Source organism: Chrysemys picta, chromosome 8 (assembly GCF_011386835.1).
Source record: "Chrysemys picta bellii isolate R12L10 chromosome 8, ASM1138683v2, whole genome shotgun sequence".
NCBI lineage: Eukaryota > Metazoa > Chordata > Testudines > Emydidae > Chrysemys > Chrysemys picta.
In genome coordinates, this window is record NC_088798.1 from 57,098,962 (window position 1) to 57,126,753 (window position 27,792).

General features: G+C 43.2%; 1 protein-coding gene across 1 annotated transcript in view; it reads right to left on the reverse strand.

Moving 5' to 3' along the window:
* Positions 1-27,792, reverse strand: part of CEP350 (centrosomal protein 350) — a 160,679-nt gene that overhangs the window by 73,927 nt on the left and 58,960 nt on the right. Inside the window, 6 exon segments of the mRNA XM_008166589.4 lie at positions 5,170-5,359; positions 6,587-6,750; positions 12,366-12,519; positions 14,886-15,946; positions 18,055-18,176; positions 18,864-19,528. Of these exon segments, the coding sequence (XP_008164811.2) occupies positions 5,170-5,359; positions 6,587-6,750; positions 12,366-12,519; positions 14,886-15,946; positions 18,055-18,176; positions 18,864-19,528 (2,356 nt within the window).

The following is a 27,792-nucleotide window of genomic DNA, read 5'->3' on the forward strand; positions in this document are numbered from 1 at the left end:
AAACAATGTAAAACTTTAGAGTCTACAAGTCCACTCTGTCCTACTTCTTGTTCAGCCAATCAGACAAACAAGTCTGTTTACATTGTCAGGAGGTAATGCTGCCCGCTTCTTGTTTAAAATGTCATCTGAAAGAGAGAATAGGTGTTTGCATGGCACTGTTGTAGCCGGCATGGCAAGATATTTATGTGCCAGATGTGCTAAAGATTCGTATGTCCCTTCATGTTTCAACCACCATTCCAGAGGACATGCGTCTATGCTGATGACAGGTTCCACTCAATAACGGTCCGCACTACTTTGGATTGACGCATGTTCACTTTCATCATCATGAGTCAGATGCCACCAGCAGAAGGTTGATTTTCTTTTTGGCTGGTTCAGGTTCTGTAGTTTCCACATTGGAGTCCTGTTCTTTTAAGACGTCTGAAAGCATGCTCTACACATCATCCCTCTCATATTTTGGAAGGCACTTCAGATTCTTAAACCTTGGGTCAAGCGCTGTAGCTATCTTTAGAAATTTCACACTGGTAACTTCTTTGCGTTTTGTCAAATTTGCAGTGAAAGTGTTGTTAAAACGAACAACGTGCTGGGTCATCATCCAAGACTGATATAACATGAGATATATGGCAGAATGTGCGTAAAACAGAGCAGGAAACATACAGTTCAGTCAAAAATTGAATTAACACTTTTTTTTTTAACGAGCATCATAAGCATAGAAGCATGTCCTCTGGAATGGTGGCAGAAGCATGAAGGGGCATATGAATGTTTAGCATATTTGGCACTTAAATACCTTGCAATGCCGGCTACAGAAGTGCCATGCAAATGCCTGTTCTCACTTACAGGTGACACTGTAAATAAGAAGAGGGCAGCATTATCTCCCGTAAATGTAAACAAACTTGTTTGTCTTAGCGATTGGTTGAACAAGAAATAGGACTAAGTAGACTTGTGGATGCTAAAGTTTTACATTGTTTTGTTTTAGAGTACAGTTATGTAACAACAACAAAAAGATCTACATTTGTAAGTTGCACTTTCATGATAAAGAGATTGCACTACGGTACTTGTATGAGGTGAATTGAAAATTGAGGAGTCACCTCTTCCAGCTCTACGTGAGTTACAACCTAACGTGGAGGGTTTGTCAGTTGCCAAGCATGCTTTACTCAGTGTTCTTGCTCATCAACACACTATCGATATAATTTGCTTGCAAGACACACACGGCAACTGCCAAAGCCGGGTGTTACAGTATCGACAGCTTTGACCTGTTGTGCCATGTGGCACACCCAAAGCACGGCCAAGCCACATACATTCGAGCCGATATCGCAGATGCCACTCAGCTATTATCTACTGAATTCTGTGACACCATCCAGGTTGGCGGTATCTGGCTAGAAAAGTTTACAAGCCTCCAAGCATCAGCTGGAACCAACAGGTTCTACCAAGTGTGCCACACCCAGCTGTCTATGTTGGAGAGTTCAACAGCCATCACACAGACTGGGGGTATAAGGAGGTTGACACTGACGGTGAACAACTTGCAGCCTGAGCATCTCGAAATGACCTTGCCCTTATCCATGATGCTAAGCTGCAAGGCATGTTCCATTCTTCTAGATGGGATCATGATTATTCTCCTGACTTGTGCTGGGTCAGTTCAGTTCATGGCCATCCTCAGCCAGCAACATACCAAGTCTTGAATAACTTTCCACACAGCCAACGGAGATCGTTGCTGATCCATATAGGGCTACAGCTCCCAGTTGTCAAGAGTTCCAAAAAGAAGCAGTGGAACTTCCAAAAGGCTGACTGGGGAAAATATAGGGAAGCACTGGAGAAGAGTGTGGTGACAATACCAGCCCGGCATATCTTGGTAAATGAGACCGACCATTGCTTCTGTGGTGCTATCTATAAAGCAGCCTGCAGAGCCATCCCACGTGGTTGCTGCCTGGTCTACATCCCGTTTTGACGAGGAGAGCGCTGCCTTGCTTGAGCAGCATGAGGCATCTGGTGACCCAGAAGTCGCTGACCATCTGATCGAATCATTGGACACTGCTCGCCGAGCCAGATGGGAAGAGATGACCGAGAGAATGAGCTTTACCCACTCCCGCTGCAAGTGTTGGAGTCTGCTCCAATGCCTTGGAGTAGCACAGCAGCCACTTGCGCTCTGCTGACCCTCTGTGACACCCAACCAGGATACCTACTTAAAGTGGCCAGATCACCTTTGGAAAAACAGGTGCGAAGACAAGTGAGGAACGAACGGCGTAGGTTTAAACGTTAACACCAGATCAGAAGCTGCCCAGAACCATTCACTGTAACAGACACTGGGTAGCATCAAGTGTGGAACAGCTGTGGGCTATGACAACATATTTCCAGAATTCCTGAAAAACCTTGGCCCTTGTGCTCAGCTCTGGCTTGTGAAATTCTTCACCAGGGTCATCAGTGAAGGCAGGCTACCGAAGATATGGCGCACCACAAAAATCATTGGCCTCCTAAAGCCTGGAAAGGACTCAAGTCAAGCATCAAGCTATTGTCCCATATCATTACTGTCAGTGTGCTTCAAGGCACTGGAGCGCCTGGTCCTACAACAGAGAGAATTTTGAGTCCTGACCAAGCTGGCTTTCTCCAAGGTCATAGCACATGCAACCAAGTACTCACACTGACAATATTTGTTGAAAATGGCTTCCAAAGACACTTGAAAACAGGTGTTGTTTTCATTGATCTAACAGCGGCGTATAATACAGTATGGCTCGTGAAGGTATCATGGGTCCTGCTACCTTGGGTCACAGGCATTGTTGAACTGTTCCTCCATGACAGGCAATTCAGAGTCCATATGGGGGAGAAGACGAGTGCTTGGAGATGACAGAGCAATGGGGTACCCCCAAGTTCTGTGCTTTCTCCAACCCTCTTCAACCTTTACATCAATGACCTGCCAACAACGGAGTCACGAAAGTTCATTTACGCAGACATCTGTTGCGGTACCCAGCCCTGACGTTTCACGAGCTTGATGCCATCTTAAACCGGGACATGTTAAAGTTAGCTGACTATTGTAAGACTTGGCTCCTTCAGTCAAGCGTCATAAAAACAGTCTAGCGCAACCCGAGAACTGAATGTTTATCTGAATGGTCAGAAGGTGAAGCATGAAGTAGAACTGGTCTATCTAGGTGTGACCTTAGATCACTCACTTAGTTGCCATGCCCACCTGAAGAAGACAGCAGCTAAAGTTAAGATGTGTAACAACCTTCTTAGCAAACTGGCAGGTTCGTCATGGGGTGCCCGTGCTCCAACTCTGCGGCTGTCAGTTCTTGCCACCTCATATTTGGTGAGGGAGTACTGTGCACCAGTATGGAGTCGATCGTCACACACCAAACTGGTGGATAAGCAGTTACATGCCGCCGTGCAGATCGTCTCCGGCATCCTGCGTCTGATACCACTCCCATGGCTTCCAATTCTGAGCAATATTGCTCCTCCTTATATTAGATGAGAGGTTGCCACTGGCAAGTTACTGGAGAAAGTAAGCATCAACTCAAGCCTGCCACTGCACAATGACCTTTTAAAATCACCAGCTACACGTTTGCTGTCACATCACCCATTATGGTCTCATCTGCCACACCAGGATATTAGAGTGGAAACACTCTGGCGAGAGGAATGGATATCTATTATAATCCTCAACCAGTCCCTTGCTGCTGACCCCACAATCTGCCAGCCTGGTTTTGACCTGCCCCGTCACCAATGGTCCCTGTTGAACAGGTTCCGGACCGGGCAAGGTCTTTGTGCAGCTAACCAGTATCGCTGGGCCTTTTGTGACAGCCCATTGTGCAGCTGTGGCGCAACACAGACGATGACACACATTGTTGATGAATGCCTGTTGACTAGGTTCAGTGGTGGCCTAGAAGAACTGAATCACACCACTAAAGATGCTATTGCTTGGCTAGAGAACTATGCAAACGGTAAATAATAACTGAAAAATACTATTTCTTTTGTTCATATTATTTTTATTATAAATATTAGCACTGTAAAAATGATAAGGTGAGCACTATTTGCTTTGTATTCTGTGTTGTAATTGAAATCAATATACAACGGACCCTCACTAGAATGCGCATCTATATAGCGTGAATTCACATATAACACGGTTGCGGCCACGGATCCCAAATTTAATTACTTTAATTGCAATTCATTTTAACGCGGTCCCCACATTAACGTGGTACCGCGCATGGATCCCAAATCCCACGTTCTAGCGAGGGTCCGGTGTATTTGAAAATGTAGAAAAACATCCAAAAATATTTAATAAATTTCAATTGGTATTCTATTGCTTAACAAAAAGAAGAACAGGAGGACTTGTGGCACCTTAGAGACTAACAAATTTATTAGAGCATAAGCTTTCGTGGACTACAGCCCACTTCTTCGGATGCATATAGAATGGAACATATATTGAGGAGATATATATACACACAGACAGAAATAGATACAGACTAACACGGCTGCTACTCTGAAACTATTGCTTAACAGTGCAATTAAATCCGCAATTAATTTTTTTATCGCAATTAATTTTTTTGAGTTAACTGTGTGAGTTAACTGCGATTAATCGACAGCCCTAAGAAAAACTCTCAAATATTTACAAAAATTAAAAGGTTTTCAGAACATTGTGTTTAAAGGGTATTCCATCAGAAAATGCATTCTTTTAAACTAGTCCATTTCAAAGAACTGAAGTTGACAGTTTACTTCTGAGCATTAAACAAGACAGACAAGACCTTGAGGATCATTTTTGTGCTGAAATGAGGTAGCTGTATTCATTACAAAAGCTGCCACAAACCTACAAATAATATTCAAACTCTATGTCCTCTCTCAGAACGATAGTGTCAGCTTCAATATTTTCTTTAAATTGATTAATTTTTAAAAATGAATCAGATAGCATCTTTCAAACTATGTTTATTCCAAGTACAGGTGTCTCACTAGTAAACGTTGTGAATTACTACTGCTAACTTATCCAGATAGATGGTAGAATTTTCAGGAGTCAGGCTATAATTTAAGACTTTTATACCAAGTTATTCAATATAGTGCTGAAACAGCAGATCAAGCTGCAAATCCTTTCTCCATCTCTACATTATGGTTGCACTTGTACTACACACTACATATTAAAACTCAACACCAAGTTCTAGTAATATGTGCATGATGTCTTATAAAGGTCCACTTTACCTCATCAAAGAATGTCCAGACAATTCTTCCAAAGTGCTATCAGTATCTGCGTTCTGCTCAGGGTCTCTATTAGAAACTCTGCTATTAGGCAAGGACTTCTTTGCGTGCTGGGACCCACGGTCTGACTCGGATAGTATTTTGTCGTCTTCCACAGGAAAGTGGTGTGAACTTCCATTGAAAGATTCTATCCCTGCAAAGTATAATACCGGCAAAGTTAAATCCAAAGTTCAGCAGTTATTAGCTACAAAGAAACAATTGAGTGAATGTTTCCCTCACTTAAAAAGGGCCTTATCTAGCCTAAAGTGCTCTTAAATAAATATGGCACCTTTTCACTCAAGACTAGCTCCTGTTCTGAATCACATCTACTTAAATTTAGTAATAGAGTGCCTGTTGCACTGCAGAGCCAATCCAGCCATGAATGTATAATAGTAAATTCTGTTCTGCCTCACACATTCTTCATCAAAATAGTTAGCTAAACCCCAACTGCACACACAATTACAGGCAACTTAAACTGAAAATATCAGTTTTTGTGGTAGTGGTTAGAAAAATTCCTATCTTGACTTGCACACTGAGGAATTCTGATACAGAAGCCACAGAGAAAATATGGAACCTCCAACGATACAATTTCTTTTCTGACTGTAACCACATTTTAAATTTAGTATTCTCAACTTACTGTCCATTATTTGTTTTTTTTAAAGCATAAAACTAATTTCCCATTTGTCAAATCATATTTTGCTCCCTTTCTAATGTAACAGAAACTACTGTAAGAGGCTTGATATTTATGCATAAGATACAGATGTTTCATAGCCTAATGATGGACTATATATTGTATAGGGTGGCCATTATTTTAATTTCACAGCAGCTGAATGGATTTTTTAAAATTAATTTTAGAATTTGCGGATAATCTCTAGGTTATATAAAAAAATAAAGCTAGGTCATTAATATAGCACATTTTATCACGATACTATTAAGTTTCTCAACTGTTTGTTTTTAGCAGTTACTATATGACAAGGCCAAAAAAAGGATCACCCCAAACTGTACACTGAGGTTTCTGGTAGAAATAGTGTTAACAACTCGGTTTCAATATACACCAAATTTGTAACAGACTGAGTTACAAATGAGCATCTTACATGGTCAAAACATGAGAAAGTAACTGCTGAAAACAGACATTTGCTTTCTCTTTAGAATAGTAATGTAATGAAAGCAGACATTTTCATACAGGGTTAAGAGTAAACAAGGCTTCCTACTATACTGGTACTAGATTACAGATGCTGTACCATCAACCCCTGGATAAGTGAAAATGCTTAATCAATCACACTAAATAATCCCAGAAAAAATCCTTTAAAAATGTGAGCATACGAATATAACCAGCTGACAAAAGTGATAAAAGTGAGTCTACACTCGGCACTGTACTTACTTTCCTTTTTCCCTCTCCTTTTAGAAGATCCAGATGAGCGAGAAGATGCTGCAGACCAGGGTCCAGGTGAATGCTGGGAGGTTAGCTCTATAGATCGGTGTTCATGGGGAGACTTCCTACTGGGAAGCTCTTCTTGAATGCTGGAATTGCTGCTGCCACTGATACTGCCATAGAACAAAAAACACTAGCAGAAGATTCCCAACTCCTCTCTTCCATGCCACAAGAAGTCTACATGACTTTCTTGAGGAGACAGATGATTAAAATCAGGGCCAATTTTATATTGCTGCATTACAAATCCATCTTGAGAAACAAGATGACTTTTGGTATTAGATATTGGTAGCAAGTTGTTAGGACACTCAGAACTTAGGGTACGACTATACTACCTGCTGGATCGGCGGGCAGTGTTCGATGTATCGGGGATCGATTTATCGCATCTCATCTGGACACGATAAACCGATCCGCGAATCGACACCCATACTCCACCTCGGCAGGAGGAGTAAGCGGAGTCAACGGGGGAGCCGCTGCAGTCAACTCGCCGCAATGAGGACGGCCAGGTAAGTCGAACTAAGATACTTAGACTTCAGCTACGTGACTAGCGTAGCTGAAGTTGCGTATCTTAGTTCGAACCACCCCGCTAGAGTATCCCAGGCCTTAGACCTGATTCTGAGTGTACTGAATTTCAGCTGATGTAAAATTACAAAAGACGGATATTTGCATAATTTCAGATACAAGTTTTTATGGGCATTCAATTACAGATTTGAATACACATATGTATTACCCTTAAGTTGATGGAAATCTAAATTACACATGGACGTCTGATATTATTGATAAACTTGTAGAACTGTAGACTTTTTCAATAGGGTCACGCATTTATGAAAAAAATTAAAGGGATAGTCTTATGTGAAAGGTGGTAAGTTGTATTAGAAGCTAAATTGTAATATTTGTTTTCTTCGGTAAGAGAACATTTTTACAGCTAGCCACATAATGAAAATGAAAAATGTGCTATGTCCTCCACTTATTCAGGCCTAGACAAAAACTGTAGACAAACATGTTGCTCCTTCCCCAAAAAGTTGTTAGGGTTGTCGCTTCTCCCCTATCTCCAACCCCTCAAATCTGAGCTATAAAGATGGAAAATTCGATGTAGCTGAATTTTGAAAAAAATTCAGCAAGAAATTTGAATAAAACGGTTACTTACCTTTCTGTAACTGTTGTTCTTCGAGATGTGTTGCTCATATCTATTCCAGTTAGGTGTGTGCGCGCGCCACATGCACGGATGTCGGAAACTTTTACCCTAGCAGCTACCCGCTGGGCCGGCTGGGAAGCCCCCTGGAGTGGCACCAAAATGGCAATCTATATAAGCCCCTGCCAGCCCGACCCCCCTCTGCGACGAGAAGGGTCCTGCTTCGGTCTAGGAGGGAAAGGACGTTGCTGGGTGGTCTGTGGCCTACAGGGCTTCCTCTGGTTAGCCGGGGTATGCATACCTAGGGACTTAATGGTGTTTCTCGTGTCCTTTAAGGTATGCAGGCGGGAGTCAGTTTGATCCGCAAACAAGCCCTGGGCATCGAAAGGGAGGTCCTGGATGGTATGCTGGACCTCGGGCAGGAGGCCAGAGGACTGAAGCCAGGCATTCCGCCACATAGCAATTCCTGACACCAGAGTGCGCGCAGCCGCGTCCGCAGCATCGAGGGAACCCTGGATGGAGGTCCTAGCAACCAGTTTACCTTCCTCAGCAATGGCCCCCAGTTCTGTACGAGCCTCTGCTGGGAGAAGATCTTGGAATTTGAGGACCGCAGACCAAGAGTTAAAATTGTACCTACTGAGGATCGCCAGCTGGTTAGCAATCCGCAGCGAGAGACCCCCAGTAGAATAAACCTCTCTCTGAAAAAGGTCCAGCCGTTTTGAGTCTTTTGATTTGGGAGCAGGCTCTTGCTGGCCCTGTCTCTCCCTGGCATTTACGTCTACCACAAGCGAACATGGGGCAGTGTGGGTAAAAAGGTACACCTCTACCCCGATATAACGCTGTCCTCAGGAGCCAAAAAATCTTACTGCGTTGTAGGTGAAACCGTGTTATATCAAACTTGCTTTGATCCGCCAGAGTGCGCAGTCCCACCCCCCTGGAGCGCTGCTTTACCGCGTTATATCCGAATTTGTGTTATATCGGGTCGCGTTATATCGGGGTAGAGGTGTATTCATAACCCCTGGTGGGGACAAAGTATTTTCTTTGTATATTCATAACCCTTAGCTGTGGGGGGAATGGAGGCCGGGGTTTGCCAGAGAGTCTTTGCATTGTTGTGGATGGTTTTATTCATGGGAAGGGCCACCCTGGAGGGCCCTTCCGGGCCTAGAATGTCTACCATGGGGTCCTCATCCTCCACAACCTCCTCAATTTGGAGGTTCATATTGAGGGCCACGCGCCTCAGCAATTCTTGGAGGACCCTAAAGTCCATCGGGGGTGGCCCAGACGTGGATGTGCCAGCCACAGCCTCATCAGGGGAGGACGAGGACGACTCCACTGGGAGGGCCGGTGCGGATGTAGCATCCTGGTCGGACATGGGTGGCTCCTCCTGGGGAGCTGGGGTAGCCTCTATCGCAGGTGCTGGCTCCACAGTTTGGTCTGGGTCAGTAGGAGGGCGGGTGAGAGTTGCCTCAGGAGGCCTGGCGCTCGAGCGAGACAGCGACCGGGCAACTGGGGGAGCGTCCTGGGCTTGATGGTATGCCCAGGGTGTCCAAAACTGCCACTGGGGTTGCCAGTGGGACGCTGGTGGAACTTGGCCAAGGCTCCCTGGGCCAGAATGAGGGATGTCCGAGACCCCTGAGGCTCTCTCCGAACTGCCAGAAGGGGATCGGGACTGCGACGGCCAAGGAGGGGAGGTGTGGGCGTGGGTTAAAGCAGGCACCGAGTCTCTTGGAAGGCGCAGGTCGTGCCAGGATCAGCACCATGAGGCTGATCGCGACCGGTGCCATGTTGGCGAATGGTGCCGCGCTGGTGAGCGGTGCCGCGACGGGGAGCGGTATTGGACCGCGGATCGGTGCCATGGCGATCGTTGACGCGGGGATTGGGAACCCGTACCTCGTCGATCCAAGCGGTGCCGCGAGGTCACCAATTGTGACCTGGACCTCGAGCGGGACCATGTTCGTGCAGTTGAAAGCGACCTTGAGCGGGAACGGCTCTGAGGTTCGAGACCGCGGGATCAGCGCTGCAAGTCAGACTGAGACCTGGGGCTGTGCCGGGACTCAAAACGGCGCCGGGACTCCGAGCAGAAATTAGATGCTGGTCTGAGGGCTGACAGCCCGAACATCGCCGGTTTGCCCTAGGATGGCACAGGGACCCGTGCTGGGACCGGAGGCACCAGAGCAGTCATCTCGATGAGACTTCTCGCCGCCTCTAAGGTGTCCGGCGTGGACAGTAGAATGATCTCTTCTACTTGCACCGTCCTGTGTGGAGGGGTGGCCTGAAGAGATCTAGGCATGGTGGCCTGCTTAGAGGTCTGGCCAGGGTCTTGCTCCGTCGGGACCTTGGTAACTGTCTCAATCCTAACAGGGGGTCCTCCCACGGCTTGCTTCTTGTCAGCAACAAGGGAATGGGAACGGTGCCGAGGTGAACGTTTTTGGGGCCTGGGAGATCGCCGGTCCCGAGATGAGCGCGGGATCTTCTGCGGTGCTGAAGATGGTACCACTGGAGGGACGCTCCGTACCGACGCACTCGGGCCCGCGTCTTGAGAGGGCCACAGGGCCGACTCCATGAGGAGTTGCCTAAGACGAAACTCCCTCTCTTTACGCATCCGGGGTTTGAATGCTTTACAAATCCTGCACTTGTCTGCTCGATGGCCCTCCCCCAGACACCTGAGACAGGAATCGTGGGGGTCGCCCGTAGGCATGGGCCTGTTGCAAGACTTGCAAGGCTTGAAGCCCTGAGACGGCATGCCCCAGGGCCCCACAGGACAGTCGTTGACGAGACTGCCCTCAACAGCTAAACTACACTTAATACTAAAGAAAAACAATTAAAATTTACCAACTACTAACTATTTACAATGAAGATAAGAGAACGCGAGGGATACGTGGAACACTTGATAAGAGAAGAGATCACTGTTCCAACAACCGTCACAGGCGGTAAGAAGAAACTGAAGGAGGGTCGGGCCAGCAGGGGCTTATATAGATCGCCATTTCGGCACCACTCCAGGGGGCTCCCCAGCCGGCCCGACAGGTAGCTGCTAGGGTAAAAGTTTCTGACATCCGTGCACGCGGCACGCGCACACAACTAACTGGAATTGATATGAGCAATCACTCGAAGAAGAACCAACCATTTTCACAATAAATTGGAAGACCTGGAATGTCATGGTCTTGAAATTCGAAGCAGCTACAGAAAAGGTTTCAAAATTCTATCAGAATTTAAAAAAAAATATATTTCTGTTACTAAACCTTACTGGAACCTTGAAAAAATGCTTGACATTTACAACAACTACTACAAAAAGACAAAAGAACGAGGAGTACTTGTGGCACCTTAGAGACTAACAAATTTATTTGAGCATAAGCTTTCATTGGCTAAAACCCACTTCATCAGATGCAAGCAGTGGAAAATACAGTAGGAAGAAATATATACACAGAGGACATGAAAAAAATGGGTGTTGCCATACTAACTATAACGAGAGTAATCAATTAAGGTGGGCTATTATCAGCAGGAGAAAAAAACTTTTGTAGTGATAATCAGGATGGCATTTTTCTATGTCCTCTGTGTATATATATCTTCCTACTGTATTTTCCATTGCATGCATCCGATGAAGTGGGGTTTAGCCCACGAAAGCTTATGCTCAAATAAATTTGTTAGTCTCTAAGTGTCACCAGTACTCCTCGTTCTTTTTGCTGATACAGACTAACATGGTTACCACTCTGAAACCTACAAAAAGACAGTAATAAATTATAATTTGGCAATTATATAGGGCTTAATATCTTCAAAGTGTTTTGAACATTAAGCCTCATAACAGCTATGAAAGCTTAGGAACTATTATTCTCACATTCTACAGATGGGGCAATAGACCCAGAAGAGTTAAGTGACTTGCCCAAGCCCACATAAGAAGTCAGGGCAGAACCAGGATTAGGTTTCAGGAGTATTCAATTCTCTGTCCTACACTGCTTGCTCCGAGGCCATGTGGCTTGACATATTAGCTGTGTAGGGCCACAGATACAGCAGAACCTCAGAGTTATGAACCCCAGAGATATGAACTGACTGGTCAACCACACACCTCATTTGGCACGAGAAGTATGCAATCAGGCAGCAGCAGAGACCAATAAATAAATAAATAAATAAATAAACAAAGCAAATACAGTACAGTACTGTGTTAAATGTAAACTACTAAAAATAAAGGGATTTAAAAAATAAAAAAGATTTGACAAGGTAAGGAAACCGTTTCCTTAAATTAAGATGGTAAAAACTGCCATTTTTCTTCTGCATAGTAAAGTTTCAAAGCTGTATTAAGTCAATGTTCAGTTATAATCTTTTGAAAGAACCATAATGTTTTGTTCAGAGTTATGAATGTTTCAGAGTTATGAACAACCTCCATTCCTGAGGTGTTCCTAACTCTGAGGTTCTACTGTAAATAATTTGCCAAATCCTACTCTAAGGAATCGTCTTTTTCACTAATGCGATAAAATAGTGTAACAGTACCCTTTTGGGGGATATCCACACATTACTTGATGCAAAAAGGAAGCTGCTTATAAGTACTCTCAAAAATTCAGTATCATTTTTCATTTAGATTTTCTCCAAATGTTTCTACATAATTACCTAGGCTCAAGAGCAATCTGTTTGTCTGTCAAAGTTCCACTGCCCTGTGATGAAACAAAGTCATCTTCATACGAAACAACACTATCTGGAGGGCTCATGGTAGGAAGTAAAGGTCGCAAGATTGGAGATCCTCCATTTGACTTTTCCTCAAATCCTGTGAAAAAGGGGGAAAAAAAAAATCAAATAAATAAAATAAGACAGTTGATACTAAACGTCATGTAGCTCACATAACAGGCAATGAGGCTGAAGGCCTTAAATACTTCCACCAGTACTGAGCAAGAAAGAATGCCTTCCCAAAAGAAGCATGCTAAATGAACATGATAGAACTGCCGTTGGATGTCTAATACAAAATATCAACTATATTCTGCCTCTTTTCTATACTGACGTAACAAGCCACTTAGAAAACATTATCTGAATAACATGATGCTTGGGAGTGGAGCCATCTGGAGAGCTAGAGGGAGTAAATTCCATCATCTTTGAAGAATGAAAAAAATAATCAAAAAGGACATAATGTAAACTAACTTGTGGAAAACATTCAGCAGCAAATGACTACAGTACCTGAAGACAAGAGCAAGTGCCTCACAGAGGAGAATTAAGTGCACTGGTAAAAGGACAGAATAGCTATGTACAAGAATGGAATGCAATGTCCTGCATGAAAATTCTGGAAAATATGCAACAAGGCACCAAATAGAGCAATTAACACTATAAACTTGTTCACTTAGTAAGAAAGATCTTGCCTATTGATATACCACCAGCGCCTAATCTATGAAGACCAGAGATTGCTACAGAGATCTCAGTTCATTAACTGTCTGTTGTCTGCCAAACTATTTTTCAGAGCTACCACTGGATAAGACAACATATGAAGAGTTGAAGTTAAAAAAGAAAAAATCTACCCTCTACCAAAGTAACCTCTCCCTGGTTGTATAGCATTATTTCAGTGAGTAAAGAGAATCTGGCATATATACAGTCACTGACATTACTACTTGCAAATAGTATGCATTCCATCTTTCAGGAATAACTGAAATGGGAAGAGAACGGGATGAAATGCTGTTAAAGCTTTGGCACAAAGCTTGAGCCTTTTGTTAGAAATAACTCACTTAAGAAATCGCATCGGTGGGATTGGTGGGTGGATTTGAAATGGAGCTGTGGTAGGAGGAAGCATACTCCCAACCACTGGCTCAGCTCTCCCTGTTGGCTCCACTTGCCCAGCTACATTAAAGAAACCTGAAAAGAAAGAAGAGGGGCAGGACTTACCTTTTTCTCAGCAACAAGACCCCTTTACTATTTAATTAAAAAAAAAAAAAAAAAGCTTTCCAACCCAAAAGCTGGCAAAGTGGTCTGAAAATAGTTATAGATGCCAAACTGAAAGATGTCCACAACAGCATGCATTTGAAGTATATTTAAAGGGACATTGAGCATATATGGAATTGAGATGAACAGAATGGGGAGGGAAAGAGAAAAATATGCAAGTGGCTTACAAAGAAGAAGTAGTTAGGGAGATTTCTATGGAGAAATTGTTTGGTATTGTCAGGGGTGAAGTCAACTATCAAACACATTCTGATCCTCAAACCCAACCCAAGATAGTTAGGTGTAGCATAGTACTTTGGATATGACAAGATACCTGATAAAACCTAAGTATACAATTCTAAAAATATAAAAAATTAACTTGTACCACATATAGTTCAATGTTCTAAAATCATGGTAAATACATTTTAAAAATACAATTCACACCCAAATTAGACTGTTGCATTTAACAGTTGAATAGGTCCAACATTCTAATTACCTACACTCTGCAGGAGTGTAGCAACCTAAACACAAAAGCAGTCTTCTGCTTCCAAAAACAATGGAATTCTCTTCATGGAGCAGGAAAAAATAAAATCAGGTCAATCACTTATTACTCAAAACTACATCCATAAAACTTTCCTGTGAATCGTAAGAATGGCCATAGCAGATCAGAGCAATGGTCCATCTAGGTCAGTATCTGGTCTTCCGACAAGAGTCAATGCCAGGTGCTTCAGAGGGAATGAACAGAACAGGTAATCGAGTGATTCACCCCGTATCATCCACAACCAGCTTCTGGCAGTCAGAGACTAGGGACATCCAGAGCATGGGATTGCATCCCTGACCATACTGGATAATAGCTACTGATGGACCTATCCTCCATGAACTTATCTAATTCTTTTTTGAATCCAGTTATAGTTTTGGCTTTCACAACATCCCCTGGCAACGAGTTCCAAGGTTGGCTGTGTATTATGTGAAGAAGTACTTCTTTTTGTTTGTTTTAAACCTGCTGCCTATTAATTTCATTGGGTGACCTTGGTTCTTGTGGAATAAATAACACTTCCTCATTCACACTTATGCCTTATTAACAGTTCCTTATTAATCCATCTTCATATGTATTGAGATTCTTGAAAATTGAGTCATCACCAGTGAATTCAACTACAAAATGCAGTCAATATGAAAATTATGAATATATACCCAAGATTCCCCTGGTGTAATATTTCCATTTCTTTTCCTTACCTTTTCCATGTAGTTGGTAAGATTTTGCAAATATATTGATGACACTATGTGGACTTCCCTTGGCCAGTTCCTCCCATGGTCCCTTGCTTTGTGTGCCACTTGTCTGTGTGAAAAGTGGTAAATACTTTTCTGCCTCCTTCTGAAACTCTTTTATGGGCTCAAAAGCAGTTCTCTCCCCAACACAGAACTCCTTTTCTTTTAACACCTCAACAATTTTCAAACGAGACTGCCTACATTGGTCACCTTCCTCCTCAGAGAGACTCCCCTCACTTAGAAGAGGTCCTTCACTAATTGAATCTGTGCTGGAATCGTGAGGAATTATGCCTTTGTTTTGACTATAAGCCTGATTTTCAGACCCAGGGGAGTCAGTTTGCCTCTTTGATAAATGTCCTAATATTCCTTCAGGTCTGTGACTCACTGGGGATCTCATTCCAAGGCTGACTGCAGCAGTATGAGGCCTGATAGTCTCAGGGAGCTTTTTAAATTCACTAAGGTTGCCCACTCCAGGAAGGTTATCATCAAAGGTTGTATGAGACACACAAGTAACCAACATTTTCTGAATTCTGGCTGAGAAAACATCTTCATTATCCTCTCTCACAGGGGGACTCACAGCCTTAGCCCAGTGTCCATCATCCTGCTTCCCCAGCGGTAGTTGCTCAGAGTTCCACACTGAGCCATAGTTGATGCCAGCCCCAGCTAACTTCTTGGCTTCACTTTCAATTCTGCTAGACAAAGAAGCAGCTGTAGCTTTCAGGGCTTCAATACGATCCAGTTTACTCTTATATTGGCTCGCACCAGGCTTTACCAAGAGATCTTGCTGTACAGCAGATGAAGTCAGGTAAGGCTGAGGTGTCAAAGTCAATGATCCCACAGCTGTGTTGTGGTTCCTCCTGGTTGACAGTACTGAGTCAAAGTCCTTTGGCAAAAGGCCCATCTGCTCCAGATCCAAAAGCTGGGAGAAAAGTCCTCCACTTGAGCCAGCAAGAGGTTGTGGGTGAGAGAGTTGGACTCTTGGGCTCAGTCTATCTGGCTGTATCCACGTAGGCTCCATCAAATCATTTCTAGAATCAAAAGACAAGACTGAAATTTGTGACCAAGTGCAACATTTGTAAAGTACTAACAGCTCATGTGAACTTATATCTTTGCAACAAAGGTGTTTTTCACAGACATCAAAATACAACAATCTTTTGGGAAATAGAAATTATAGATGTACCAAAAATAAAAATGCGCTATACTGTATATACATAAAATATACAGCATATACATACAAAGCATAAACACTCTCTTAAATTGCATTATGTTGACCAGATAATATTCTTTGGTAAGAAAAAGCAAGATTTTTGCAGAAGTTTACAGAAAGCAGTTCAGATGACACCTTGCTTTCCCTGCCACTCCTGTCTTCCAAGCTCAAGAGAATCCTCTCCAGTTTTACTCACATTACCCTTCTAACACTTCATAGCAACTGACACACTGGGCAAGGACTAGACACATTTAGTGTGGAATATAAGCATATTCACAAATGTATAAATAAAATAAAAGACTTATTATAGATACTTACAAAAACAACAAGGAGTCTGGTGGCACCTTAAAGACTAACAGATTTATTTGGGCATAAGCTTTCGTGAGTAAAAACCTCACTTCTTCGGATGCGAAGAAGTGAGGTTTTTACTCACGAAAGCTTATGCCCAAATAAATCTGTTAGTCTTTAAGGTGCCACCAGACTCCTTGTTGTTTTTGTAGATACAGACTAACACGGCTACCCCCTGATACTTATAGATACCTAGGTTTCCCTAACTAGAGTTCTACAAATGCATTCCTCTTCCAGTGATCCAGTGTCTTGGAATTTCCTTCTTTAATCTTACTAGCACAGTCTGAATATTAGGTTTCCTGAGAAACCCACCAACTAAGTCCTGCTTCTCAACTTACTACATGGCTCTCCAAATAAATTATACAGCCATTCTAGTCTCCGTTCTTCCCTGTTATTAGCACCCACACCTAGGTATTGCTAAGGTGCTCATCACAGTAGTATATTAATATTGCATTATACAGCAATACCAGTGTAGCATTTGAACTATTACCACTTGAATTTCCTAGCCCTAGCTAAAACTCTTCCTGCCTAAGAGACGAGTATTGCTACACAACAAAACTGAGTTTTAATTTGACCAAGGTAATGAGATACATAAATTTAAGAAACGGTTAAGTGATCATATAATTAAAGACCAGATCACAGGGCATATGTACAAGGGGACAGAGTTAAGGATGTGTATGTAGTCTTAACAGTCATTTCCTCACTTTTGCTTGTTTCAATGTGCATCCTGAATATTTTGTTAACATAAATTTGATTACATTTATTAAGTGGTGTCCATTAGTTTAAATGTCCAGAAAAGAAGACAGTTGATGCTCCAAAGGACTTACAACCTAAATTAGACAATATATCAAATGACCAGATGACAGTTCAGTGTCAAAACACTGCGCAGAGATTCCACTCCATGCTGCTTCTGACTTTTGTGAATTAATGAAAAGCGTTACAGAAAATGAGCAAGAGTCTGCTTGCCACACAAGAGGGAGAGAGATTATTTCATGTATGAAGGCAATGGTCGATGGTTATAAATAGAGTATTTTGGAGGAAGCAGAAGGGGGAAATAGGAGCAAGCTGGGGAATAGGAAGAAGTTAGACCAGAGATACAAGCAGAAACAGACTTGTGTGGAGCCCTGAAGGTGAGAATCAAAAGTTGGAACCTCAGTCTGAAAGTGAGGAAGAAAATAATGAGGTGATTCAAATAGAGAATGCAATCTAACTGGCAGATATGGTTATATGATTACTTGTTCTTGCACTGGGGTGATGACAGAGGAAAGATCAGTCCCTGATGCAGAATGCACATCTCTCTGAGATATCTATAGAAGAATAACAGCAGCAGTTGATGTCAATTATATTTTAAATACTATTTATAGATGCTATAATTTTGAGGCAGATTGGTAATCAAAATTTTTTTGTGCATCAGATTCCTGTACAACCTCAAAATAAAAGTTTATTACTGCACGTCAAATATTCCTACTGTCATAGAACACTTTTATATACTAATCACTATAAAAGCAATCGTTTTAGAAGTGTACTATATGTTCTATGGAGAACTAGAAGTCTACGACTGAAACGTCCATGCCTACTTACCTAACAAGAGGCTGTGGAGGTTCCGACAGGGACATATCACTACTGGAAGATGCACTAGGAGGACGTTCTTGTGCCTTGTTTTCTTTGTCAGATTCCCCAGATGGTTGATATCCAGGCCTGGGCTAGAAATAAAAAGAAGACTCTAACAGCAAAATTTTCAGAAGCGCCTAACGTGACTGAGGAGCTTAAGTCTCAATAAAGTCAAAGGGACTAGAAGAAACTCAACATTAAAGTTTTACTAGCATGCAAAAATAGAAAAAAGGAGAGGGCATTCAAGATTTTTGTCCCAACAAAACTGACTGGTGGGACACAAGCTTTACTCACACACAGAGCCAGCCAAAGAGGAACCAGGAAAGTTAACAGTAATGACCTGTCATCTAACAACCATGTTTCACATTCAGCCTCAAATAGCAATGAGTTGAATGACCTCAGTAGTCACAGCTCTGCCAAAGTAAGCTGAACTGAAGCCCCTCATTCAGTCTGAGGAGTTTTACTATATGCATTTCTTAAGTTTCAATCATTGTATCAGTTAATCAATACATTAAACTCAGATGCTAGTTAGAATTACGAGAGACTGAACTTCCATTCACTATTATTGTGTGTCTTGCTGATGCAAGGAGATTCTGCAGTTTATCTGTCTTGTGGGCAATAAAATTTTGGTTTTTAGTATAGATCATTGTTTTCATAGGTATAATCTTCTTCTTTCCTTAACTGCTACCTTAATAAAGATAATTCAGGACCTTCCTAAGTATTCTACCCTCTATTTCTATGCCTATCTTTAAAATACTGAGGTAGTGAAACTGCCATACCTGCATTTCCTGCGCAACAGGGAGCTGAGAAGTTTCCTCTAGCAAAGTGTGTTCCAGCAACAGTTTAGAATAGGTTTCCTGTAGTCGCCTAGCTGCTGAAGGTTCAGAAGTTGGCATGTTCTTTGCCTTAGCAAAAGCCTCTCTCTGTTTCTTGTAAAGCTCTTGAAGTCGTTTGTTCTTCCGCTCTGTTGCCTCTTTCTGTGCCTTCTTCTCTTCATTCTGCCTCCTCTTCCTCTCCTCTTGCTGTCTAATAATGTACTGACGAACCTCATCTGTGTCATAGTGACGTTTCTTGGAGATAACTTGAGGTTCTTCACTAGCAGCTAACTTGTCTGGTTTCCTTTTTGTTGGACTGTGGCTCCTGGCACCTTGTGTAGGCAGTGCAGATTTCTGACTGTGCCTTTCCCCATCTTTCTCTTGCTTTGTACTTGGAATCACTGAGTCCAACTGCAGATCATCAAGAATTCCACGTATCTCTATGGGCAGAAAGTCCTTATTTAAGGAGGTATGGTCTTCATCTTGTTTACTATCTGGAAGAGTAGAGTCCAATTTCTTCAGGTTACTCTCAGACTGTACTTTACTCCTTGACCATTCAGAACTTCTTGGACAGGTTTTGTGGGTAATATCCAGTCTGGTATCTGACCCTGTCCTTCCAATAGGGCCTGCTAAAGAATGAAAGGTGTCAGATGCTACATCTAAACATTTTGAATGGGAAAGAAAGGTGGGGAGGGGAGATTTTCTTTGTTTCAAACCAATCACATAAAAATGGTCAATAACTGAAGAGCATAAAAAGTAAGGAGATGAACTAGTATTCTCTTGTCAGTTCCACTTGAAAGAGAAAACATCCTGTTTTATATATCAAAAGCACTGTACTAAAAAGCTTTGATATATAAAGCAAAGATCTGGGAAGTAGAAGCCACCACTGAAATATCTGCAAAAATTGTAATGCACCAAGCAGAGCCAATGATGTCCAAAGCTCTTATACATATTAGTACTAATTAGAAATGGATAGGCTGTAGCCAGGACACTGCTACCAAAATGCACATATTTTAATAGTTTCCATTAGCACTACTATAGTTAAGGATCTATCAGTTTATAATTAAATCCCTTCCATACAGCTTTACAAATATGCTGTAAAGTTTGCTTCAGAATGAAACTAGACATTGGGCAAAGAAATGATTACAAGTGCAATTTTTCTTCCAAATTTGATGTGAAATGTGTACATTGTTAGAATACCCAAAGAATCTTGCAAGTTTTATAGTCTTTTCTTTACAGTTTTTGAAATCAAAATGGCCACATTAAATTGTATGGACCATAGTGTCAATCCATATAGAGCTATATGAGCTATCATATTAATCTTACGTAAAAATATAGATTTGCCACACTGGATTGGACTATAGCCATTAAGACCAAAGGTGGCCAAAATTTGCTGCTTCAAAGGAAAGAAGAATTCTTGTAATACACTATTACAACCCTCTAACATTGGAAAAAATCCTTCTTGATCTCTACAGTGAATTGTGTGTCATGAAGCTTTGGAATTACTCTTCTCTTAACACCATAACTATAAATGTGAAAATCTGAGAGTTCAAGAATTTTGTTTTTGCTATAAGATGCAGATCAGAATTTACCTCCAAGTTTACAACCAGGGTTCTTAACTATCGCAAGGGTTACAAAAATGTATAACTGATCCATAATAAAACACAACTGCAGATCTTAGACTACAACCCTAGGCTTATCTATACACACAAGTTTCACCGGTTTTAATTTTAGGTGTAATGTTGCACCAAATTAGCTAAACCACTGCAACTTTGTGTGAACACTTACATCAGTACACAAAGTTGCAAACTGGTGCAACACCACTCTTTTTTAATTCAAAACACAGATGAATTTTCTTCCAAATTTGCAGAAACCCTCTTTGCCTTAAAAGCAAAAAACAAACAAAAAACTCCACACCTGGTTACTTATCTTACAGTATCTGTGGCTCTCCAAGATGTTTTCGTCTGTGCGGATCCCACTCCAGGTGCCCAACGCAGAGCCTGGATCTTTGGAAAAAGCAGTGTCCACTGGGGCCGGGTGCCTGCATCCTGAATGTCCTCACACTCTCCCTTGTCCCTTACCCACACATAAGGGCATATAGGGCATAGCAGCTGCAACTCTCCCTCAGTTCCCTGGCTAATTCAGAGAACTCCAAAAAAGTGGGGAATTGAGGTTGGATCGTGGAGTGGGATCCACACAGATAATGACATCTTGAAAAAGCAGTTACTATAAAGGTAAATAACCACTTTTTCTTAATCAAACATATCCATGTGGATCCCACTCCAAGTGACTGATAAGCAGTGCCCCATCTGGAGGTGGTATAAAGGAGTCTGAACTGCCACTAAAGAATGGTTATAATACTGCAGTCCAGAACTTGGCATCTGATCCTGCAGTCAGATCAAGGGAGCCCTCAAGGGGTGCATGTAGCAGACTTGCAAATGTCAGATATGAGGAGGTTTCTGAAACAAGAAAAGGAAGCAGTTTATGCTCCAGTGGAATATGCTTTAACCTTTGAAGGAAGAGGTATCTCAGCCATACGGTAGCAAACTGATGCACTGAGTAACCCATTTTGATACTCTCTGGGAGGAGATGATTTAGCCCTTCAGGTCACTGGAGAAAAGGCAATAAAAAGACTGGAAGACAGTCAAAGGATTTGTCCTGAAAGAGTAGTATAATAAAGCCCTTGAAACATCAAGGCCTGGAGTTTCTTTTCCCTGGGAACAAAATGGAGTTTAGGAAAGAAAATAGGTAAATTGATGGACCAGTTTAAATTAAATCCAGACATTAGAAAAACCTCAGATGAGGTGTCAACATCATCTTGCCTCTGCAAAACGTGGTGTAAGGAAGATCAACCACAAGAGTGTGGAGTTTGCTGATTTTACTGGCCAATGTGATGGGATTAAAAAGACTGTAAAGAGAATGAGAGATGGTGGAAAGAGCATACTAAAAGGTGCTCCAAGAGTGGCATCATAAGGTTTGCAAGGATGATATTAAGATTCCATGCAGTTCTCTGACTATAAGGTAAGTATGCAGCAACCCCTTTAGAAATCTGGATACCATAGGATAAAAAAAAATGAATATGACTGCACAAGTGCATGACATGCAGCGAATGCTGCACGGCTGATTGTAATGTAATTGAAAAAAGTCCAGAATGTTTCAAATATATGATATAGTCAAGGATCTTTCGTATAGAAGCTTTCAGCAAGTCAAAATTGTGCTGAGCTACTCAAGTTGAAATTTTTTTTCCATTTATAGGAAAAAGGCCTCCTCGTGGTGGGATTTCTGCTTTGGAATAGGATCTTGTAGAGAGCTGTCTCAGTCAGCAGCACTCAACAAGCCTACATCCAGACTATCTGATACAGTGACCCTTGGCCTTGATGTAGTATCTGACCTTGATCTTGCAATACTAGGCTTGGCAGGATTAAATTTTAATTGCTAACTATCGGTAAACGTTAATTTTCAGCTGACACACTGAAATCAATGAAAAAAATATCAATCAGTAACAGCCAGTGTGCCTACTGGGATCGGATATCACAGCCCTGCAACCCTGGAGGGAGCACCCTGCAGCCAGTCCCCTGCAACCCTGTCACAGGAGTACATGAGTGGATAAGAGACAGCGGAGCTGCAGAGGGCTCCCTGAGCTGCCTCAGGGTTGGTGACACCCGATACCTACAGGCACAAGGCACAGAAAGAGGCTGAGGTCCTGGCATGGCAGAGCAGAGACCCCTGACCAGGGCTGCAAGGAGGAGGAGCCCCCAACAGCAGGGGAGGTCACCCCACTGCTGAATGGCTCCTGCAACAGTGCAGGGAGCCATCTGCAGCCCACTATCATGGACCCACTCCCTCTCACCAGCTGGGAATGCCGGGGGTCTCTGGTCTGCCCATCCAGGATTGCAGCCATCTCTGCACCGTGTCCCTGCAGGGATTGGGTGTCAGTGGCCATGCAGGGAGACCTCTGCTGCTCCACTGTCACAGGAGTGAGGTGCCATGATAGTGCAGTTGAAGAGGGCTCCCTGCATGGCCACGGGGCCAGTGACACCCGATCCCTGAAGGAACAAAAAGTGTCAGGGAGGCTGCAGTTGTCACAGAATCATAGGTTTCAGAGTAGCAGCCGTGTTAGTCTGTATCCGCAAAAAGAACAGGAGTACTTGTGGCACCTTGGAGACTAAAAAATTTATTAGAGCATAAGCTTTCGTGGACTACAGCCCACTTCTTCGGATGCATATAGAGTGGAATAAATATTGAGGAGATATATATACACACACATACAGAGAGCATGAACAGGTGGGAGTTGTCTTACCAACTCTGAGAGGCCAATTAAGTAAGAGAAAAAAAACTTTTGAAGTGATAATCAAGATAGCCCAGTACAGACAGTTTGATAAGAAGTGTGAGAATACTTACAAGGGGAGATGGATTCAATGTTTGTAATGGCTCAGCCATTCCCAGTCCTTATTCAATCCTGAGTTGATTGTGTCTAGTTTGCATATCAATTCCAGTTCAGCAGTCTCTCGTTGGAGTCTGTTTTTGAAGTTTTTCTGTTGTAAGATAGCCACCCGCAGGTCTGACATTGAATGGCCAGACAGGTTAAAGTGTTCTCCCACTGGTTTTTGAGTATTATGATTCTTGATGTCAGATTTGTGTCCATTAATTCTTTTGCGTAGAGACTGTCCGGTTTGGCCAATGTACATGGCAGAGGGGCATTGCTGGCACATGATGGCATATATCACATTGGTAGATGTGCAGGTGAAGGAGCCCCTGATGGTATGGCTGATGTGATTAGGTCCTATGATGATGTCACTTGAATAGATATGTGGACAGAGTTGGCATCGGGCTTTGTTACAAGGATAGGTTCCTGGATCAGTGGTTTTGTTCAGTGATGTGTGGTTGCTGGTGAGTATTTGCTTTAGGTTGGGGGCGCTGTCTGTAAGCGAGGACAGGTCTGTCTCTCAAGATCTGTGAGAGTAAAGGATCATCTTTCAGGATAGGTTGTAGATCTCTGATGATGCGCTGGAGAGGTTTTAGTTGGGGGCTGAAGGCGGCAGCTAGTGGTGTTCTGTTATTTTCTTTGTTGGGCCTGTCTTGTAGGAGGTGACTTCTGGGTACTCGTCTGGCTCTGTCAATCTGTTTTTCACTTCAGCAGGTGGGTATTGTAGTTTTAAGAATGCTTGATAGAGATCTTGTAGGTGCTTGTCTCTATCTGAGGGATTGGAGCAAATGCGGTTATATCTTAGAGCTTGGCTGTAGACAATGGATCGTGTGGTGTGTCCTGGATGGAAGCTGGAGGCATGTAGGTAAGTATAGCGGTCAGTAGGTTTCCGGTATAGGGTGGTATTTATGTGACCATTGCTTATTAGCACAGTAGTGTCCAGGAAATGGACCGCTTGTGTGGATTGATCTAGGCTGAGGTTGATGGTGGGATGGAAATTATTGAAATCATGGTGGAATTCCTCAAGGGCTTCTTTTCCATGGGTCCAGATGATGAAGATGTCATCAATGTAGCGCAAGTAGAGTAGTGACGTTAGGGGACGAGAGCTAAGGAAGCGTTGTTCTAAGTCAGCCATAAAAATGTTGGCATACTGTGGAGCCATGCGGGTACCCATAGCAGTGCCGCTGACTTGAAGGTATAAGTTGTCCCCAAATCTGAAATGGTTGTGGGTGAGGACAAAGTCACAAAGCTCATCCACCAGGTGTGCTGTAGCCTCATCAAGGATACAGTTCCTGACAGCTTGTAGTCCATCTTTGTGTGGAATATTGGTGTAGAGGGCTTCTACGTCCATAGTGGCCAGGATGGTGTTTTCTGGAAGATCACCGATGGATTGTAGTTTCCTCAGGAAGTCAGTGGTGTCTCGAAGATAGCTGGGAGTGCTGGTAGTGTAGGGTCTGAGGAGAGAGTCCACATAACCAGACAAGCCTGATGTTAGGGTGCCAATGCCTGAGATGATGGGGCGTCCAGGATTTCCAGGTTTATGGATCTTGGGTAGCAAATAGAATACCCCTGGTCGAGGTTCTAGGCATGTGTCTGTACAGATTTGTTCCTGTGCTTTGTCAGGGAGTTTTTTAGCAGATGGTGTAGTTTCTTTAGGTAATCCTCAGTGGGATCAGAGGATAATGGCCTGTAGAATGTGGTGTTAGAGAGCTGTCTAGCAGCCTCTTGGTCATATTCCAATTTATTCATGATGACAACAGCACCTCCTTTGTCAGCCTTTTTGATTTTGATGATTATGATAGAATCATAGAATATCAGGGTTGGAAGGGACCTCAGGAGGTCATCTAGTCCAACCCCCTGCTGAAAGCAAGACCAATCCCCAGAAAGGTATTTACCCCAGTACCCTAAATGGCCCCCTCAAGGATTGAACTCTCAACCCTGGGTTTAGCAGGCCAATGCTCAAACCCCTGAGCTATCCCTCCCCCCAGTGGAAGAGACCCCCCGGCCAGGATTGCAAGGATGAGGACAAGCTCCTGGCTATAGGAGAAGTCACTGCACTGCTGAGAATTTCCGGTCTGGGAATGGCTCCCACACTCCCAGCTGGTGAGTGGGGCTGGTGAGACTTAATCCTGACAGGCATAAGGTGTGGGAAAGACTGCGGTCCTGACCCAGCAGAGCAGAGACCCCCGGCCAGAACTGCAAGGAGGAGTCCTCTCCCCAGTCGCAGAGGAAGTCACCCAGCTGCTGAATGATTTCATCCCCTGGCTGGAGCCATGCAGCAGCGGGGTGATCTCCCCCACAGCCGAGAACTTGTCCTTCTTGAGGCTCTGGAGGTCTCTGCTATGCCCTTCTTGGACCCCCGCCTTTCCTGTACCTTGTGACTGCTGGGATTCACTGTCACCAGTCCCATGGTCGTGCAGAGAGCACTCTGCAGCTCTGCTGTCATGGACCTGCTCACTTACTCAGCAGTCAGGAGCATGGACGCTGTCCCCGGGCAGGAACTGTTCAGCTGCAGGGTGGCCTCCCCCATGGCCAAGGGCTTGTTGTCCTCCTTACAGTCCTGGCTGCAGAGGGCTCTGCTCTACCCGGCCAGGGTGACCGCCCCCCCCCCTCCGCACCCCACGTCTTGTGCCCTAGTGTCTTGGGCCCCTCAGCAGCTTATCACTGTCAGCACTGTCCTAACTCTAACTTCAACCTTCCCCCACAACCATAAAAATAAAAATAGTTAATAGAAAAATATCTTTAAAATAAAAATGTATATAAATCATCTAAATTAGAAAAAACAAAAATTGAGTTCTGCCAAGCCCAACTATATTTGGGCAGTCTGGAAGTGGAATGGGAGGCTAAGCAGATGTCTGGGGAAGGTCTATCAACCAGAACTGTATTGACTTGTATGGGACCATCAGGACTAACGAGAGAGACGCTGTCTCATCTGATCTTGCATGTCAGATTGATCTTCTTTGGTGACAAACAAGTCTATGACAGGATTTCCCCTCTAGTGAAAAAAATCAGCTTGATAAAGCTCTTCAGAGACCACTCGTAGTTGGTGATGAATTGTGTGTTTAGCAGTCTGCTAAACTTTGCCGACTCCTGCGAGATGGAGACATGTTACCTGGGTTGTTGGCACAATGTCCATAACTCGATAGCTTCTTGACATGGGGGTGATAAGCAGGTACAGATGCACCTGCATATGTGTTGACTGTATGAATCTGTACTGTGGAATTCAATAGGACAGTCTGGAATGCCATGGAAGTTAATTTAATTGCTTGTAGCTTCAGAACATTTATGTGAAGAGTTATTTTCTTTTGAGATCAAATCCTTTGTATCTGGAGGTGGTCCAAGTGAACACACCAACCTGCTCATGATGTGTCAGTGATCAGCATCTTTGCAGGAGTTAGAGAGAAGAGAACCCATTTTGGAAATTCTTGCGGTTGGACCACCAGTTCAGTGCTGATGGGACCACAGTTCCCATGCTAATTTGATCTCTTGTAGGACAATATACCAACTTTAACCAGGCTTGTAAAGGTGCACGTGAAGTTTGGCAAGAAGCGTCATGTAAGTGCAGAGTGACGGGGCCTAGAAATCCGAGACAGCTCCATACCGTGTATGCTGGATTCAATTTAATACTGGTGATTATTGACTGAAGAAACTGAAATCGGTCTTCAGAAAGATATGACATCACCAATTTGGAGTCAGTCAAGACTTCTCTATTAATTCTTTTGCCTGTGATGGGATGGGAGACTATTTGTCGTAGTTCACTAAAAGGCCCATTTGAGTGAACAAGTGAAGGACATAGTTCAAAGCTGCAGTAAGCTCCTGATGGGATAAGCCAATCATCTAGATATGCATAGACATGGATGCCTTGTCTAGCCAGCTTCTGAGGTATCAATGGATGCTGGTAGCAATGTTTTGGATACTAGCTGGGGCTTCCTTAATGATATCTTTCAGCTCCTTTCTGGCATCTTGTGGGAGCCTGGATATGTAAGGAGACACCCTATCCCATACAAGGTAATTACATTTTTCAGATAGGGCCTGTTAATTGACAAATCATAACTGTAGTGAGGCTGATGAATAGGCCATTCTCCGAAATGAGCTCAGTTTCTCGGGATATCGCTCACCTTAGATTTTCAAGCACAGGAGAGACCACCAAAGAACCTGGTGTCAGAGGAATATAAAACTGCTCTTACCCCTTTTAGGATAGCTGGCAGTGTTTCTCTGCTCTGTTAGCCATAGGAGATAGAGTAGCTGGTGTTTGCCACAAGGTCTTAGCAAGATCCAGGAGGTCCTTGTTGACAGGTTGTACTATCCTAGCAGGAGCAGATGAGTGCAGAATATCAAAAAGCTTGTGAGATCCTTTTTTTTAATTTTTCTTTTTAAAGTGATAGACGTTTCAATGTCAAGGGTCTTGGCAATTCTGGGGCACAGGTCCCGAAACTTTTGAAGTCATCAGATTCTAGTACAAGGGTT